The sequence below is a fragment of the Sus scrofa genome, chromosome 4 (assembly GCF_054392235.1).
Source record: "Sus scrofa isolate SSC_HxYL_T2T_F1_AM1 chromosome 4, Sscrofa_HxYL_maternal_Yorkshire_Landrace_v2.0, whole genome shotgun sequence".
In the NCBI taxonomy this organism is placed as follows: domain Eukaryota; kingdom Metazoa; phylum Chordata; class Mammalia; order Artiodactyla; family Suidae; genus Sus; species Sus scrofa.
The window spans coordinates 107,885,796-107,904,247 of NC_139386.1; the positions used below are offsets into that span (position 1 = coordinate 107,885,796).

General features: G+C 36.4%; 1 protein-coding gene across 1 annotated transcript in view; it reads left to right on the forward strand.

The window, feature by feature from the left end:
• Positions 1 to 18,452, forward strand: part of SPAG17 (sperm associated antigen 17) — a 233,596-nt gene that overhangs the window by 115,304 nt on the left and 99,840 nt on the right. The window contains exons 18-20 of the mRNA XM_085023443.1: positions 791 to 945; positions 11,035 to 11,213; positions 13,479 to 13,576. Coding sequence (XP_084879569.1) covers positions 791 to 945; positions 11,035 to 11,213; positions 13,479 to 13,576 — 432 coding nt within the window. The remainder of the gene's footprint in view (positions 1 to 790; positions 946 to 11,034; positions 11,214 to 13,478; positions 13,577 to 18,452) is intronic.

Consider the following 18,452-nt stretch of genomic DNA (forward strand, 5'->3'; position numbering starts at 1 on the left):
GCGTTATGGCAGGGAGACAGTGTAAGTAAATATAAACCAACTTAATTAAACTAGCTATCACTAAAAAGCTTTTCAAATCAAAGACAAAACTCACAGCTAGGTTTTTTGGATAAGATATGGCTAACTTCTATGGACCTCATTAAAATCCTAACTCTAAAGTTTACTATATAACTAGTTAATAGATAAACACTATGTTTTAACTAAGTTGGATTTAAATAGGGGAAAGTCCTTCAGAATGAAATTCTTATTATATTATTGTTGTAACTTTGTTAAATCACAAATCACCACAGGAAAATAAGAATGGAAAATAAGAATAAGAAGTAAATAATCAGGAAAGACTGAGGAAACCTGAATAGCAAATAAAACAGCAGGAAAGACTAGGTCACCCAAGAAACAATCCATGTTTTCCAGTGCAAACATGGAAATTGCTTTCTCAGGAAAGCCCCAATTCTTCCCCATCAACATCAAAATGAGAGCTGTGTAACCTGAGGCCTGCCCTCGGCTTGTACCATGCAGGCAGGCTTTTATCCTGATGAGAGGCCCACCTTCAGCATGCACCGTTCAGGTGAGCCTATTTCCTGACCAGAAGCCCACCTTCGGCTTGTACCATTCAGGTGAGCGCCCTATCTTGGTTAGGAACCTGCCTTCAGGTTTTTCTGCCATCAGGCAAGGTCCTTGTTTTGAGTCCCTGCATCTTCTCAGCTCCCCGCAGAGAAAGGAGACATGTCCAGCAGGAGACCCTTCTCTGGGTGAAAATAAGACACAACAACGGGGTTATTTTGATTTTCAGGTTCTTCAAGAAGCCAGTGAGCAGTACAGGTGTATTGATTCCTATCACCACACCCAAGACAACTCTTTACTGTTAGTCTTTCATAATCCAATGAACTTACACCGTCTGCACTGTGAACGCTGGAACGTCGCTCTTCACTCCAATGTTGGATTCAGGTAAACAACTGAGGTATCTTAGTTTCCTTAGCTTGGTAGGTAGTTTTTCGTTCCTTGGCCTAAGCTGGGTGGTTCAACTTGATAAAGACATTTGGGTGGTACTACAGATTCAATTCAGGTCACCAACTTGGTGGCATTCTACTTGACATTCAACTTGAATGTCTTCTGTGTGCCAGGCACTGGGATAGGTGTTGAATCTATCCCACTGGAGGGATCATTTAAGATATCATTTAATGATGCCTTTAAGACAGATATCATTCCTGGTCCCACTGAGTCTAGTAGGAATATTATCAAATTACATTTGATTCATTCAGAATCCAGTAAAACAGCCTCTGAAAGATTTAAAGTCAGAACTACAAAACATGACATTCTGGTCTGGAGTAACTCCGCTTGATCTAGGGAAGACTCAAAAATAGGACAGCCAAGGAACATATGTAGTCAGCAAACTGAGGTTTCTAGGAAGCAGTCATTTCTTTTGTCTCCCTAGCTCCTTAGTTATTTTTTTTTCCTATCTTAAATTTTTCTCTCTCCTCATTGATAATGAGGACAATTTCATTCCTTTTCAATACTGGTTACTGTATACTCAGTATTTGTTATTTGTATACCATTGTTTTAGTCCTAAGGGATACGGAAAGATAGGATGGACTTGGACTTACAGAATAATTCAGGAAAGAGGTTGTGTGCATGCATAGACACATACACTGGAATGCACACATTTTAAAGTCATAAAATGAATTTTTTTTAAATGAAGGTGCATGATAAGTGTACCAAGCTAATATCTTAAACTATGGGGGGCAGGGGGTTTGTTTGTTTTTCTTTTCTTTTCTTTATTTTTTTGTTTTTTAGGGCTGCACCCCTGGCATATGGACGTTCCCAGGCAAGGCAGCTGTTGAATTGGATCTACAGCTGCCAGTCACAGCCACAGCCACACCAGATCCGAGCCGCTTCTGTGACCTACACTGCAGCTCACAGCAACACCAGATCCTTAACACACTGTGTGAGGCCAGGGATTGAACCTGCATCCTTATAGATATCTGTCAGGTTCGTTTCTACAGCACCACAGTGGGAACTCCTGAACTGTGTTTTTCTTGTTTTGTTTTTCATTGCCAATAATTATGCTGTTCATTTCTTTGCTGACTAGAACACAGTCTTGTCTTAATCTCTGTTTTGAATATTCATCTATCTATGAAGTATGTTTTTGTGTTTTGCTGTAGGGTTTATGTAAATATTCCTTGTTAGGTTAGAAATCTTTCTCCTATTACTAGTTTGTTCCGAGTTCTTAACCATAAATGACAATTAAATCACATCAAATGATCTTTCTGCATCAGTTTAGGTGTTTTTTTTTTTCCTTTAATCTATTAAGGTGCTTAATTTTATTAATAGATATTCTAGTGTTCAACCTTACATTCCCATGAAAATCCAATTTGTTCGTTATGTTTTCTCTTTTATAAATTGCTGCATTTGGTTTGCTAATACATTGTTTAAAATATATGCATCTGTATTCATGGATGAGATTCAGCTATAATTTTCCCTTCTTTAAATGTTCTTGTCTGGCTTTGGTATTGAGATTTTATTAGCCTCATAAATTAGTGGAGGGATGGTCTCCATTTTGACTTCTATATTTTGATTTTCTGAAAGAGTTTGTGCAAGACTAAGGTATTATGTTCCTTTGGCATTTGGTGAAACTTGCAGATGAAAACATCTGGACCTGGAAAGATGTTTACTTACAGACTCAGCTGTTCTCATGGTTATTAGACTCTTTGGGTTTTTATTTATTTTTTAATTGGGTTTGATAATTTCAATTTCTCTAGGAATTTGACCATTTCACCTGTTCTCAAAGTTACTGGCAGACAGTTAATTACAGCATGCTCTTGTCTCATTGTGTACATCTGTCTGCATTCCTTTTAATTCCTCATGTTCTTAATCTGTAATTTCTCTATATTTTTCTGGACCAGTCTTGCCAAAGATTTACTGATTTTGTTAAGTTCTTTAAAAAATCATCTATTGTTTTTGATCCCTTCTGTTTGTTTTTTTAATTATACTCTCATCTTTATTATCATCTTTTTATATCTTCTCTTTTAATGTCTTTGGATTGCTCTGATGTTCTTTATCTAACTTCTTAAATTAGAAACTTATCTCCAGCTTTTGAGTTGTTGTTTCTTGCTTCATAAGCATTTAAGGCAAAATCTCTTTCTAAATACTACCTAAGCAGCACCACAAAATACCTGATTGATTGAATTTTTATTATCTTTCATTTCTAATTTCCATCATACTTTCTTTTCTTTCCTTTTTTTCTATTTTACTGCCACACCCACAGCACATGAAAGTTCCTGGACCAAGGATCGAACTGACAACACCACAGAGGCAAGCCAAGCCAGTTCATTAACCCTCCACACTATGGTGGGAACTCCTCCAACATACTTTCTTTTCTTTTTTTTGCTTATGGTTACCAAAGGGGAAAATATCATCGGAAGGATAAATTAGAGGAGGTTGGAATTAGCATATACACACTACTGTATATAAAACAGATAACTAACAGGGACCTACTGTATAGCACAGGGAACTCTACTCTGTATTTTGTAATAACCTAAAGGGGAAAGAATCTGAAAAAAAAAAGATATATATGTATGTATAACTGAATCATTTTGTGATTCCACATTTCTAACAAGCTCCGGAGTTGCTGCTGGTGCAAAGACAGCAGAATGAGAAGCAAGTTCTAAGAGCCCATTTCTTAAATTTTTATTTACATTGACTGAGATGGAGCAGGATTTATTTTATTTTATTTATTTTATTTTTATTTTTATTTTATTGACAGCCCTGGCAGCATATGGAAATTACTGAGCCAGAGATTAAATCTGAGCTGCAGCTGCGACCCGGAGCCTTAACCCACTGTGCTGGGCTGGGGATTGAATCTAAGTCTCAGAAGTGGCTGGAGCCACTGCTGAGACAAAGCTGGATTCTCAACCCACTATGCCACATGGAAGACTCCAAGAAGCATGCTTTTTAAAAAAAAATTTTTAAATTTTATCTTTTAATGAATTTTATTACATTTATAGTTGTACAACAATCATCACAACCAAATTTTATAGCATTTCCATCCCCTCAGTGCATCCCCCCACATCCATGTTGCTGCAAATGCTGTTATTTCTTTCCTTTTAATAGCTGAGTAATATTCCCTGGTGTATATGTACCACGTCTTCTATATCCACTCCTCTGTGGACATTTAGGTTGTTTCCATGTCTTGGCTACTGTATACTGTGCTGCAGTGAACATGGGAGTACATGTGTCTTTTCGAGTCATGGTTTTCTCTGGATAGATGCCCAGGAGTGCAATTGCTGGATCCAATGGTAATTCTATGTTTAGTTTTCTGAGGAGTCTCCATATTGTTTTCCACAGTGGTTGCATCAATTTACATTCCCACCAACCGTGTAATAGGGTTCCCTTTTCTCCACACCCTCTCCGGCACTTAATGTTCGTCAACTTTTTGATGATGGCCATTCTGGCCTGTGTAAGGTAGTACCTCACTGTGGTTTTGATTTGCATTTCTCTAATAATTAGTGATGTTGAACATCTTTTCGTGCGTTTTTTTGGCCATCCGTATGTCTTCTTTGGAGAATTGTCTGTTTTAGATCTTCCGCCCATTTTTTTGATGGGGTTGTTTGTTTTTTTGCTATTGAGCTGCAGAAGATGTTTATCAATTTTAGAGGTTAATCCCTTGTCAGTTGCTTCATTTGCAAATATTTTCTCCCATTCTATGGGTTGTCTTTTTATTTTGTTTAGGGTTTCCTTTGCTGTGCAGAAACTTTTAAGTTTAAGTCAGTCCCATTTGTTTATTTTTGTCTTTATTGTCATTACTCTAAGAGGTGGATCTGAGATGTTGCTGTGGTTTGTGTCAGAGAGTGTTCGGCCTATGTTATCATACTTTCTTATTTGACCTGTAGATTGTATAGAAATGTGAGTTTTAATTTTAAACATTTGGCTGTGAGTTAAATTTTTGTTAAAGTTTATAATTTCAGGTTATAGCGGTCAGATAACATATTCTATAGAATACCAATGCTATGAAATTTGTTGATCTGCTTTATTATTGCTTAATATGTCATCAGTTTTTACAAGTACTCCAGGTTTGCATGACAATAAAGTATATTCTCCAGTTTTTCATTACAGGGTTATATTTTTAAAATTTTCCATTCTTTCTGATTTTTAAAAACTTGGTCAATTAATGAGAAAAATGATTTTTGAAAACACTCACTATGTGATGTTAATTTGTCAATATCTTCCTATAAATTTATCAATTTTTGATTTCATCCATGTTGAGGTTATGTTACAAAGCAAAATAAGAATAGAATTGTTATCTTCCTTATCAAGACTTTATCATCATGTAATCTCTCTTTATCTCTAGGATTGCTCTTTCAGTCTTGCTCTTTTCAAGTTTTTTTTTTTTTTTTGGTCTGATATTGATGTATCTACACAGATTTTATCATATGTATCTTGTCTGATGGTGATAAACTTTATAAGCCTCTAACATTTTATGTGGTATATCCTTTTCTGTACATTTACTTCTCATAAACTGTACATAGCTGGATTTTAAAAATTAGCCTGGCAATATTTACCTCTTAGTTGAGAATCTAGTTCATATATTTGAATTAATTTCAACCATTTAATTTTGTGCTTATATTTTCTTCTTTTTTCAATTTCTTTATTTCTCTTTTATTTTGTTTGAATTAATTTCATTTTCTTACTACTACCAGAAAGACAGTTATATACTATATCTCTTAATTTATTCTTTAGATATTATGATATACACTTTCAAATTAAAAGTCTAAAGTCAGTGCCTTTACCTTCCTACCAAATAATTAAGCACAAGAATGTTTAAATTACTTATATCTTCATTCCACATATTGTTATTATAATCTAAGACTTTAGTTCTATCCTGGTGTTTTTATCCCACAAGTTAGTATCATTAATATTTGTTTCGATATCTAGCATTTGTGTAAATTAACATTGCCATTCTTCCTAAAGTAAGGGCTTTAAAAGTTGCTGTAATGAAGATCTTGGGTAATAATATCAATTTTGTTTATTGAAAATGTCTGCATTTTAACCTTGTTCATGAAAGATAACTTTGCTCAGGATGTGGTTCTAGATGGACAGGGAAATTTTTAGCACATCGAAGAATATTATCCCATTGTCTTCTGAATGCCTTTGAAGCTATTAAGATGTAGACATCATTCATAATGAGAAAAGTTACAAGAATGCTCTATAAAAGTAGAAACAAAACAGAGATAACCACTATCACCAATTCTAAGCAAAATTCAATGAAGATCTAAATCAGCAAAATAGATAGATGAAAGTACCTTAAAGGCTTAAGACTTGAAAGAGAGGAAAATATTATTGACAGTTGAGATTATTATCCCAAACGGTCTATAGAAAAATGTGAATTAATAGGAAAAAATGCCTGGAGATCATATCTTTTAATCGTACTTTTGTGTACCACAAGAAATTGTTAGAAAAGTGAATGTTTTAAAAAGGAAAAGAGGGAGTTCCCTGGTGGTCTAGTGGTTAGGATTTTGATGCTTTCACCACTGTGGCCTGGGTTCAATCCCCAGTCTGAGTATGGAGATCCCACATCAAGCTCCTGCACACCACAGCCAAAAAAACAGTCAACAGAGGAAACAAAATCTATAGAGTCCCCCCAAAAATCCAAACCCTAGGAAAATTGTGCCTTTTCCCATTCCTTGCCCAAGTAAAAATATTAGATACACTTTGCCTCAGATATCACAAATTAAGTAATAGAACCCAACATACCAATTTATTACCTAGCTTTTATAACTTAATAAAATAAGTGGCCTACAATTTTTGTCTTTCAGTAACCTATTTTATTTAATTTTTTTTACTTTTTATTTTTTGCCTTTTCTAGAGCCGCTCCCACGGCATATGGAGATTCCCAGGCTAGGGGCCTAATTGGAGCTGTAGCCACCAGTCTATGCTAGAGCCACAGCAATGCCAGATCCAAGCCACATCTGTAACCCACACCACAGCTCACGGCAACACCAGATCCTTAACCCACTGAGCAAGGCCAGGGATCGAACCCGTCACCTCATGGTTCCTAGTCAGATTCGTTAACCACTGCGCCATGACGGGAACTCCTTCAGTAACCTATTTTATAAGACGTGTTCTATAATTTACTTCTCAGCAAAGTTTATAATTAATAGTCTCCCAAATGCATAAAATGTAACACGTTGAGGTGTATCAGAGTTATGCTAAGCTTATGGGTAACATTGGCGATTATGTGAGTATTTTGTGACCTGGTCCTCCAGCATGATTGTGGGTTCCAGTTAACCTGAATTGCATGATAGGTAGGCTTTCATCCAGTTCTGTGTTTACTTAGCTTCAGGGAAGTACACAGGCAGGAAATGTAGCCTGACCAGCATCTTCATCTCATCAGGGGACTCAGCAGCTACCCCAAGGCATAACTTCTTTTGCTTCTGTCCCCACACTGGTGGCGTAGGCCTGCTGAAATGAGCACCGAAGTATATGCAGCTCCCCTTCACCCAGAGAAGCCACAGTCTGTTTCCTATCAAGACCTACCTGCCACTCCCGCTGCCTCTCTACCGTGCAAGCCCCCAGCAATGGGGTTTCACAGCCCATCAGGCAGTCCGAACAGCCATCTTTATCTTAACTCTGTAGTTTCCAAAAAACAAAATAAACAGTGGTGTCAGAAGTTCATTTCCAAGGCCCTGTTGCTAACCCTGTGCTCACACATACAGTAGCTTCCATAATAAAGTACCAGATTTTACAAATAGTAAGACTCCTCACATGGAAAACCATGTAGCGTTAGGGGACTCGGAGCTGGATGGCAGGACCCAATAGGAGCGATGTGAGGGCAAAAGGGTGAAGAGACGATTATCTACAACCTTTGCAGTCCTTCTGAAGTTAATTCTCTATTTAGGTTTTCTATTTTTCCTTCAGTTGCTTTTGATACTTTATATTTTTCTATGGAATCCTTCAGGACTTCTAGATTTTCCAGTCTAGTATAACAAAATTCAACAGAGTATTCTCATGATAGATGACATATGACGTGTGTATGTGCCTATGCATGCATTTATTTGTGAATCTGTTTTTAGAAGTAGTCTTCTTAAAAGATTGTAATTTTGTTAACACGATAAAATGTCTCTCTGTGTTTCCTTTAATGCTTCCACCTTGAACTTGGTCATATTTGATGTTAATGTTTTTGGAAATTCTCCTTTATGGAGGAATGTACTGATTTAACTTCCTCCATCGTTTTACGTGTCGGTCAACTAAGAATGGCATTTCACTATGTTCATAGAGAACCGACTGCAATGATGAAACTAATGAGGACATTATTTTCCTCCTGAAACAAAAAGTCTCTAGTTGGATAGCATCTCAGGGATGGCGCAGCTACTCACAATAGTCATCAAGGACCTAGACCTCTGGCTTCCTCGTCAACCAGCTGCCACCTTTATATTTTTCTGCATCAACTTGATTTTTAGAGACATTTCTTCTAAATATCAGCTTGAATTTTTTTAGCCACTCTAAGACCTCCTGTCTTTTAAAAGATTTTAATAATAATTAACAATATTAAAGAATTTTACATTTTAAACTATTTAATCTATTCACTTCTATTTTATTGATAGTATGTGTGGCCTCATTCGTACCATTTATGTATTTTTATTTTTTACTTTTTGTCTTTTTAGGGCCACACCCACGGCCTATGGAGGTTCCCAGGCTAGGGGTTGAATTGGAGCTGAAGCTGCTGGCCTGCACCACAGCCACAGCAATGCCAGATCTGAGCATCGTGTGCGACCTACACCACAGCTCAGGGCAATGCCAGATCCCTAACACACCGAGCAAGGGTAGGGATGGAACCTGCATCCTCATGGATACTAGTCAGATTCATTTCCACTGAGCCATGACAGGAACTCCCCATTAATTTTATATAAACATATTTTTACTTCTGGACTAATTCCTTCCTTTTGCTAGATTCAGTTTTTTTTTTTTTTTTTTTTTTTTTTTCTTTTTTTTTTAGTTCATTCTTAGTTTGTGGGGTTTTTCATTGTTGTTTTGCCTGACCCTTGGCATATAGAGTTGCTGAACCAGGGATTAGATCTGAGCTGCAGTTGTGGCTTAAGCTGCAGCTCCAGCAACACCGAAACCTTAACCCACTTGCTGGGCCAGGGATCAAACTTGTGTCTCAGTGCCCCCAAGATGCCACCAATCCCATTGCGCCATAGCAGGAACTCCTTAGTTTGTGATTTTTTTTTCAGTCATACGTCCTATTTATATTTTCTAGAGGTTACACTTACCCTTTTAAATTATATATTTAAATATTGTTGTATAATACCTAGAGTTAATGAGTATTAATATCATTTCATAGAGGATGTTAAAATCTTGATCATATTTTAACTTTACGACAAATCTACTTCCCATTTAGAAATTGCCTAGAAATTTTATTTCCAATTATAAAGTAATATCCTTTAATCACAAATAAGTAGCATAAATAGCTGTCTACATTTAATTATAAATTTTACTGTTTTCTCCTCAACTCTTGTACTTATATCCCATGTTGTCTTTCTTGGAAATTTTTTTAATGCAGCTGGAGTACATTTGTGAGTAATTCTTTCAGAATTATCTGTGGGTGGCCGACTTCCTGAATTACGGCATGCTGAAATATTCTTTATTTTGTCATCTCATTTGAAATGTAGATATCTGTGTTCCCTCCTCACAGATCAATAGTAAGGGTTTGGGGTTTTCTTGAAACGCAGATTTACTGAAAAGCCCTGAGCATAAGAGAGACATGATCTGATGTAAGGATGAAAGGCTCTCCCTAGCGACTCTGCTGAGCCTGGACTGCAGGGGGTTGAGGGCAGGAACAAGGAGACTTGGGAGCCTGTGTCCTAGTGAGAGGCAGTAGTGGCTTAGACCAGGGCAATAGCAGTAAAGGAAGTGAGAAGTGATCAGATTTTGAATGTATTTTAAATATGTATTGTAAAAAATCATTTGGATTTCCAGACTGATTGGAAGAGGAACATGAGAAATAAGAGTAATCAAAGTTAACTTTAGGGTATTTGACCTGTTTGATTTGACCTGATGACAAGTGTCAACGTGCCATCAGCTAAGATGCCAAAGGACTTTGATGGGCAGTTTGGAATGGAAGATCAGGAGTTCATTTCAAGATCATGTTGAGTCTGAGATGTCTCTGGCCTTACAAATGATGTTGTGTACCTATAATTCATCATCTACCGTTTTCAGTTTATTTCTTCTAAAAGGGATGGAGAATTACAGAAAATTGTGAAGTGACTTGGGTATAGAACTCATCTAGCTTTATTTTTTAAAACATACTCCTCACTTTCACACAATTTGACAATAACTAATCTTTACTATCAACCTTAAATATTTCACCTTCTTTTTCAGCAACAATTTCTTTGGATATTCCTATGTTGTAAGTGTACATAACATTTAGTTAAAAATAATGACAATAATCAGTATAAATAGAATAGATGAATTTGGGAGCAAATACTGCTGAGTCCTGATAACTGGTACATTGCTGATTTGTGTACAAATGCACAAGCAGCTTAGGGTCTAGTATTTAGAACGTGGGTATTCACAAGGCCAATAAGTTTTATAGCAAGACTGAAGTCTTTCAGCTAATCCAGCGAGTCAGTTAGCTGGTGGTCAATTAAGAGAGTTCCTATTGTGCTATAAAATTAGCCTAAAAAGATATCATACCATATTACTTTCTAATTAACAGTATTGAAGTGACCCTTTCTCTAAACTGTCATCAAGTCTTGATATTATCAAACATTTTAATCCCTAGCTTGGGTAGAAATAACTAATTTTTAGCTTTACACGCCTTTAATTATGAAGTCGAACATGTTTTGTATGTTCACTGGATATTCGTATATGACTACTTTGTACAAAATATATCTAGGGTATGCTTGAATCTATTACATTTGTTACATATGCAATTTAGGATCAGTTCCTTTTTGAAAAATTCATTCAGACAATCAGTATCTTAAGTACATATTGACTTTAATATTAACATAATTGTTAGCTACTTTGCTTTTTTTTAAGGAATTATTTGGAACTTGTTGCAAAATCCATTCAAGACTGGATCATAAAAGAAGAAGCTATATATCAGGAATCTAAAATGGCTGATGAAATCACTAGGACCAAGAATGAGCTGGAAATGAAATCTTCTGCTAGTACCAAAATTTCTTCTAGCAAAATTTATTCCATTAAAAAATCTAAAAGTAAGTAACCAGTTGAACTTATACTTGAAATCCAAAGACCTTCTCCTACTTATTTAGTTATTCAAGACAGTGAATATTTCAGGGTTAAAAAGAGGTGTCCACAGAATTTCTGTGACTCTTCATTTTCCCTAAAAAATAGGATGGCTGCATTCCAAATATGATTAGAATATTAGTCTTATCTTGATCCTGCCTCCCGCCAGATCTGAAAGATCTGACCTGTTTAGATCAAATGTGATGTTAGGGAATGCCAGACGTCTTTATTTCAGTGGATTGATGGGTTCGCCTACCTAAGATTTGTTGGCAATATACGGGGTAAATTCTGTGTCACCATGTCTCCATGAGTAATTATAGCTTCCAACGTGAGATTAAAACAAGACCTTCCTAAAAAGAGCAAACTGGGGATTGGATTCTAAAAATAAAAGAAAAACAGATTCTTGGGGGCCTGTGACAGGGACTTGACAGGATGTTGGATCAGTAGATATTTTTGGTTTTGTTGTTGTTGATTTTCATGGCTTTGATGCTGTCAGGAAGGGAGAGGAGGAAGAATACTTGATAAAAAAGTGAAATATTAAGGTAATTCACCTAGAAAATAAGGTATTTCACTGGGTTCGTGCAAAGGGAATGAACTCTGTGTGAATAATATTCATTATTTTTTTTTTGTCTTTTTGGGGCTGCACCCACAGTACATGGAGGCTTCTAGGCTAGGGGTCTGATTGGAGCTATTGCTGCCAGCCTACGCCACAGCCACAGCAACGCCAGATCCAAGCCACGTCTGCAACCTACACCACAGCTCAAGGTAACACCGGATCCTTCACCCACTGAGTGAGGCCAGGGATCAAACCTGCAACCTCATGTTTCCTAGTCGGATTTGTTTCCACTGTGCCATGATGGGAACCCCAATATTCATTATTTTTGATAGTCAAGTTAAGAGTGATTTCCTATAAAGAGGCAAAGCCAATTTCCAAAGTTTTTCAACCTCTATCAATTACCAAAGGGATCTGTGCTTGACTTGATTCTGAAATAAAACTGAGAAAACCAAGTCAACGAGGAAGAATTCACCTTTTGCAAAATGATTACATAATCTGGAGTACCCATTGTGGCTCAGTGGTAACAAACCCAACTTGTATCCAAGAGGACACAGGTTTGATCCCTGGCCTCACTCAGTGGGTTAAGGATCCAGCATTGCCGTGCACTGTGGTGTAGATCACAGATGCAGCTTGGATCTGCTACAGCTCCAATTCGACCCCTTGCCTGAGAACTCCCATATGTTGCAGGTGCAGTCCTAAAAAGACCCCCCCACACATAAAATTATATATTCCATCTACCTTCTCAGCCTTCCTCCTGATGCGGGCACAGCAGGATGGCACTAAGTACTCGGAATAGTGGATGGGATTATACAAAAAAAACAGATAAGACTTCATTCTCATACTTGTGTCCAGGGCCATACTTGCCCATTAATGGGAAGAATTGTGGGTTGACTGCCTTTTCTTTATTCTGCTTTTGAGCAGAACCAAAAGCTTAATAATTATCTGGGTCTGAGGACCACATTCAGAAAATGGTTGATTTGGAATTGGAATACATCCGGTAGGTTTTGCATTCACTTTGAGGTCTGACTTTGAGTCAGGGCAGATGTGAATCTTCACAGCAGAGTAGCTGTAATGGCAAGAGGAGGACTTCTCTATGGAAGGAAATGTTAAATTTATTCTGTGTGATCTTAAGGGATTAAAGTAGGATTAATTAGGTTAAAGCTCTAATGAGAGAGTCCAGTTCAATAAAAGCTTCAAAGTCTCAACACATTGAGAATGGAGCGCACTGCCTCCACTGATGGTGAGTTGTTCATCCCTAAAAGAGCTCACTTCTAGAGTTCCTGTCATGGCTCAGTGGTAATGAACCCGACTAGTATCCATAAGGATGTGGGTTCGATCCCTGGCCTCACTCAGTGAGTTAAGGATGCTGTGGTGTAGGTCGTAGATATGGCTCAGATTCCACGTTGCTGTGGCTGTGGTGTAGGCCAGCAGCTGTAACTCTGATTCAACCCCTGGCCTGGGAACTTCCATATGCTGTGAGTGCAGCCCCCCAAAAGGACTAAGTAAATAAATAAATAAATAAATAATCAAGCTCAATTCTATTTCAGATGTCCACTCTAGAGATGGCAAAAAGTAATTCAGAAATGAATGAATGGAGATCCCTTGCAACCCAGGCGCTTGGTCCTTCCAAGAAACTTTAAAGAGTTTTACTAAGAAGTTTAATTTTCTTTGTTTATAGGTAACAAAGGAATGAGCAAAACAGAGCTATCAGATCAAGAAAAAGAAAAAGAGAAAGAGAAGGAAAAGATCCCTTTTATTTTAGAAGGCTCTCTCAAGGTAATCCAAGGAAAGAGGAATGAAATTGACTAATCACAAGTTCAAAATAATTTTGTGCTGGAAAGTTTGGGTGGTATAACAGGAAATGATCTTTCTTCTAAACTCTCGAAATAGTTAAATCTGCAGTAGAGACAGTTTCTCCACTAAGTTGTCTGCTCTTCCCTCCTTTAAGGAACTATGCCAAAATCAGCTATGAACTGTGCCTTGTTCATGGTTGGTATACTCTCTGCTTTGGCTGCAGGTATTTGTCTTTGCATTTTTATTGGAATTTTTAATTATAAAAGTAATGCATATTTTTGTAAGAAATTAAAACTAACTCTCCTGGAGCCCCTGAAATTGAAATATTAACTAGTTGGTATGTTCTATGCACACACAAGCATGCATGCACAATTATAAAGAGGGTGTTTGTTTGCTTTTGGTGAAAATTGGTTTTTTGGCTTTTTAACCCTGCAACATGCTTCTTTCTCTTAGTAACTCATCATGAATATCACTTCCAGACAATATCTAGTGATCTAACTTCTTTTCATAGCACTCTATTAGGCTGTGATTTGGATATACCTTAATTTATTAAACAATTTTCGTGTTAGTAAATACCATTCATTTTTTCTATTAATACAGAAATATTTAACTTTTACGAAGTCAAATCAATCATTTTTGGTCAAAATTTAATAGACACATGCTAGATTTTTGCAAGGATGTGACGTAAGGCAAATTCTTATGCATTGCTTGTTGAAGTATAACTTAGTAATTTCCATATTGGAAAATTGGACTTATCTACTAAAGTTAAGCATACAATTTCACTTGAATTTAATAATTCCCCTCCTAAGTATATCCCTAATATACTTACGCATGCATGTGTGCACCAAGACACATGGACAAAATTGTTCTTGCGGCATTGTTTTTGATTCTCCCTAACTGGAAACAGTTCAAATGTTCATCAGTAGAATGCTTGGTATTGTTTCCTTGTATAGTGAAATACTATGCAGTTCTGGAAATGACTGACCTGTAGCCACACACAGAAATATGGAGAAAGCTCATAAGCATCACGGGAAACAAAAGAAGAGAAAAAACTCTCTATGTTATGTGGGATTTCACTTACATAAAGTTTTTAAATAGACAAAGCTAAACTAATGTATTAAAAAATTAGGATAATGGTTGCCTTTGGGGCAATACAAGTAGGTAGTGCTTTGGGAAGAAGCATGAGGAGGGCTTCTGGGGAGCTGGAGATTGTCTATTTCTTGACCTTGTGATAGTTTTACCGGAGTGCTTTCTTGCTGGTTAATTCATTCAGCTGTTTGCTTAGGATCTGTGTTCTTTGTATATGTATGTTATAGCTTATCAAAAAAAAAAAAAAGTTTTGGAGTTCCTGCTATTGTGCGATGGGTTAATGACCCAGCTTGTCTCCGTGGAGGTGCAGTATGCTCCCCAGCCTGATGGGCTGGGATAAGGATCCAGTGTTGCCACAGCTGTGGTGTAGGTTGCAGCTGCAGCTTAGATTCAGTCCCTGGCCTGGGAACATCTATATGCTGCGGGTGTGGCTGAAGAAGAAAAAAAAAGTTTAAAAAAAAATCTGTCATTCTTCTTATGGTTTTAGGGATTCTGTGTTATTGGTTCCACTCCATTGATTCCACCATGAGGTTGTATGTTAATTTTCCTGCACTGTATTAGAATATTTTCTTAGGTCTACTTTTTATATTCAGAGATCTAATCTATCTGAAATACATTTTTATAGTATAAGGTAGGGGTCTTTTTCTTTGCTTGGATGGACTGTCATTTTACTAGTACCATTCCATTACGTATAATATTAATCCCCACCCCTTAAATGGAATTTGGCTACGTCACATATTAGGTACCCCTTTTTTTCTTTTTATGGCTGCACCTGTGGCATATGGACGTTCCCAGGCTTAGGGTCTAATCAGAGCTGCAGCCATGGCCTATGTCACAGCCATGGCAACACTGGATCCGAAGCTCATCTGACACCTACACTGCAGCTTGCAGCAATGCCAGATACATAACCCATTGTGTGAGGCCAGGGATTGAACCCACATCCTCACAGAGACAATGTCGGATCCTTAACCCACTGAGCCACAATGGGAACTCCCCCCAATTTTTTAATCCCATTTTTTAAGATCCCTATAAAAATGCTAAAAGAGATATTCTGAACTGTTTAGGAACACTATTTTGAGTGTGTTCTTCAAAATCCATATGTTGAAAACCTAATCCCAGTGCAACAGTATTTTAATCCATTTTTGAATGCTATATTCTTCTTCAGTCACCCGCTTAATTATTCCTGTACAAATACCGTACTATTATAATTACAGTAACTTTGTTGTAAGCATATATATTAGACAGCCAAGAGCCAACTTCCCTGCCTCCAACAGTATGCAATAACCCTCAAGACAAATGTTGGTTAATATTTGTGAGCCTCCCTGGCTCCTGGTATTAATGGTAAAGATAATTACATGGCAAATTGTTAAGTTTATTATTAATTGCTACTTAATTTTCTTAAATTTTTAAAATGTCTCTTGGTATGGAAACTAATCTATGGGTGGTTTTTTTCCCTCTATTTAGGAGGTATATTAAATTATGGAGATTGACTTAACAATATTAATAACCCATACATTTCTGAAACACACTTCTCTTCAGCATTTTCTAAAGCTTAGTCTTCATCCCACAAAAACCACATATGCCATAATTGCCTCGGTGTCTCTAGGGAGAGGAGAGACTTAAAATAGTTATGCTTTCACGCCATCCTAACTGATCTTTGGGAGTAGAACCTAGGAATTTTAATTTTTAATAAGCTCCTGAGTCCGTCCTGATGTACATCATTGAGTAAAAATTATAGCACTATTTTTTCATGGTATGATATTATTTTAATAAACAAATGAGTGTGATCTGATGGTATTTTACCTAGAAATTTTGTGTGTCTGATGAATGCAATTGTAGACTTTTGTGTTCTTCTTAACAAGCATTACTATTAAGGTTATGTTAGATTTTTAATAATTGAAATGTAATTGTACAATATTATACAAGTTACAAGGGTATAAATATAGTGATTCACAGTTTTACAAAGACTCCAATAGCTGCTTCAAAGGCTGTCACAAAGGCAGTACTTAAGCAAAAGATTGTGAAGCCTGTGAAGGTTTCTGCACCCTCAGTTGGTGGAAAGGCTAACTTGGCAGATCAGATTTTTAAATAAAGATCCGACTATATATTTTTAAACTCACTCCATTTATAGTTATTATAAAATATTGGCTATATTCCCAGTGTTTTATAATATACACTTGTGGTTTATTTTACATAATAGTTTGTACCTCTTAATCTGCTCCTTCATGTTGCCCCTTTTTCCTCCCCCCTCTGCACTAGTAACTGCCAGTTTGTGCTCTATATCTGAGTCTGCTTCTTTTTTTGATACATTCACTAGTTTGTCATATTTTTTAGATTCCACATATTACTTATATCATACAGTATTTGTCTTTCTCTGTCTGACTTATTTTATTTAGTATAATACCCTATAAGTTCATTCATGTTATTGCAAATGGCAAAATTGCATTCTTTTTTATGGCTGAGTAGTATTCCTGTGTGTGTACCACATCTTCTTTATCCGCTCATCTACTGATGGACTCTTAGGTCTACCATATCTTGGCCGTTGTAATGGTGCTGTTTGTAAACATTGGGGTACATACTGGCTTTCTTAATGCAGCAAAATTAACATAGAAAAAAAATCATTGGAGTTCCTTTTTACCAGCAATAACCAATTAAAAAATATAATTGAAAACCAATTTCATTCACAGGAGCAACAAAAACTATAAGGTACCAAGAAAAATAAGTTAATAAAAAATGTGCCAAGTCTTTATGGAGAAAATTATAACATGTTATTGAAGGACAATAAACCCCCAAATGAGTGGGATGAGAAGACAATTTAAGAAATCTGTTTTATATTTTCCTGCCTTTTCTATGATCCCTTTTTCTTTGTTCTTCTTTTCTTTGGTATTTAATTTTTTTCATTTGCAATCAATTTGATGATAGGGAACAGTATAAACTCAATGTAATTCCTATCAAAATTTCAAGTTTTTTATGAGCTTTGCAAAACTGATTCTAAAATTAATAAAGAAAAATAAAGGGACAAGAGCTTTCTTTCAGATAGTATTTGACTGGAAAATTCTATCTTTATTTTCACCTTTTTCTGTCTTTATAATTTAGATTGTCTCTTGTAAATGGGTACTATAAACTAGATTTTAAAAAAATAATTATGTCTGATGATTTCTCTTTTAGCAGGAGAAATGAGTCCATTTATAAATATTCCTTTTTTTTTTTTTTGTCTTTTTAGGGCCACACCCTGCAACAGTATGAAGGTTCCCAGGCTAGGGGTCCAATCGGAGCTGTAGCCACAGGCCTACACCACAGCCACAGCAATGCAGGATCCGTAGCCCACTGACGGAGGCCAGGCATTGAACCCATGTCCTCATGGATGCTAGTTGGGTTTTTTAGCCACTGAGCCATGACAGGAACTCATTTATAAATATTCTGATTAACTGTGTATTAGGAATTTCTTTAACCAATCTGTTTTATATTTTCCTGCCTTTTCTATGATCCCTTTTTCTTCTTTTCTTTGGTATTTAATTTTTTTCATTTGCAATCAATTTGATGATAGGGAACACTAATTTTATCTCTAATTAAGTAAAATATTATCCTCCCCCCCAGAAGAATTCTGTTTTTCTTATTAGTAGACTTTATTAAGGGAAAAAAATTGTACTCAATAATTTTTCAATAAAATATTTGCAGAAATTACTTTCCTTGTTCATTATATAAATACCTACACAATGCCCTTGATTTGGCCTTTTGACTCAAAAGCCTAAAATATTTACTCTATGGC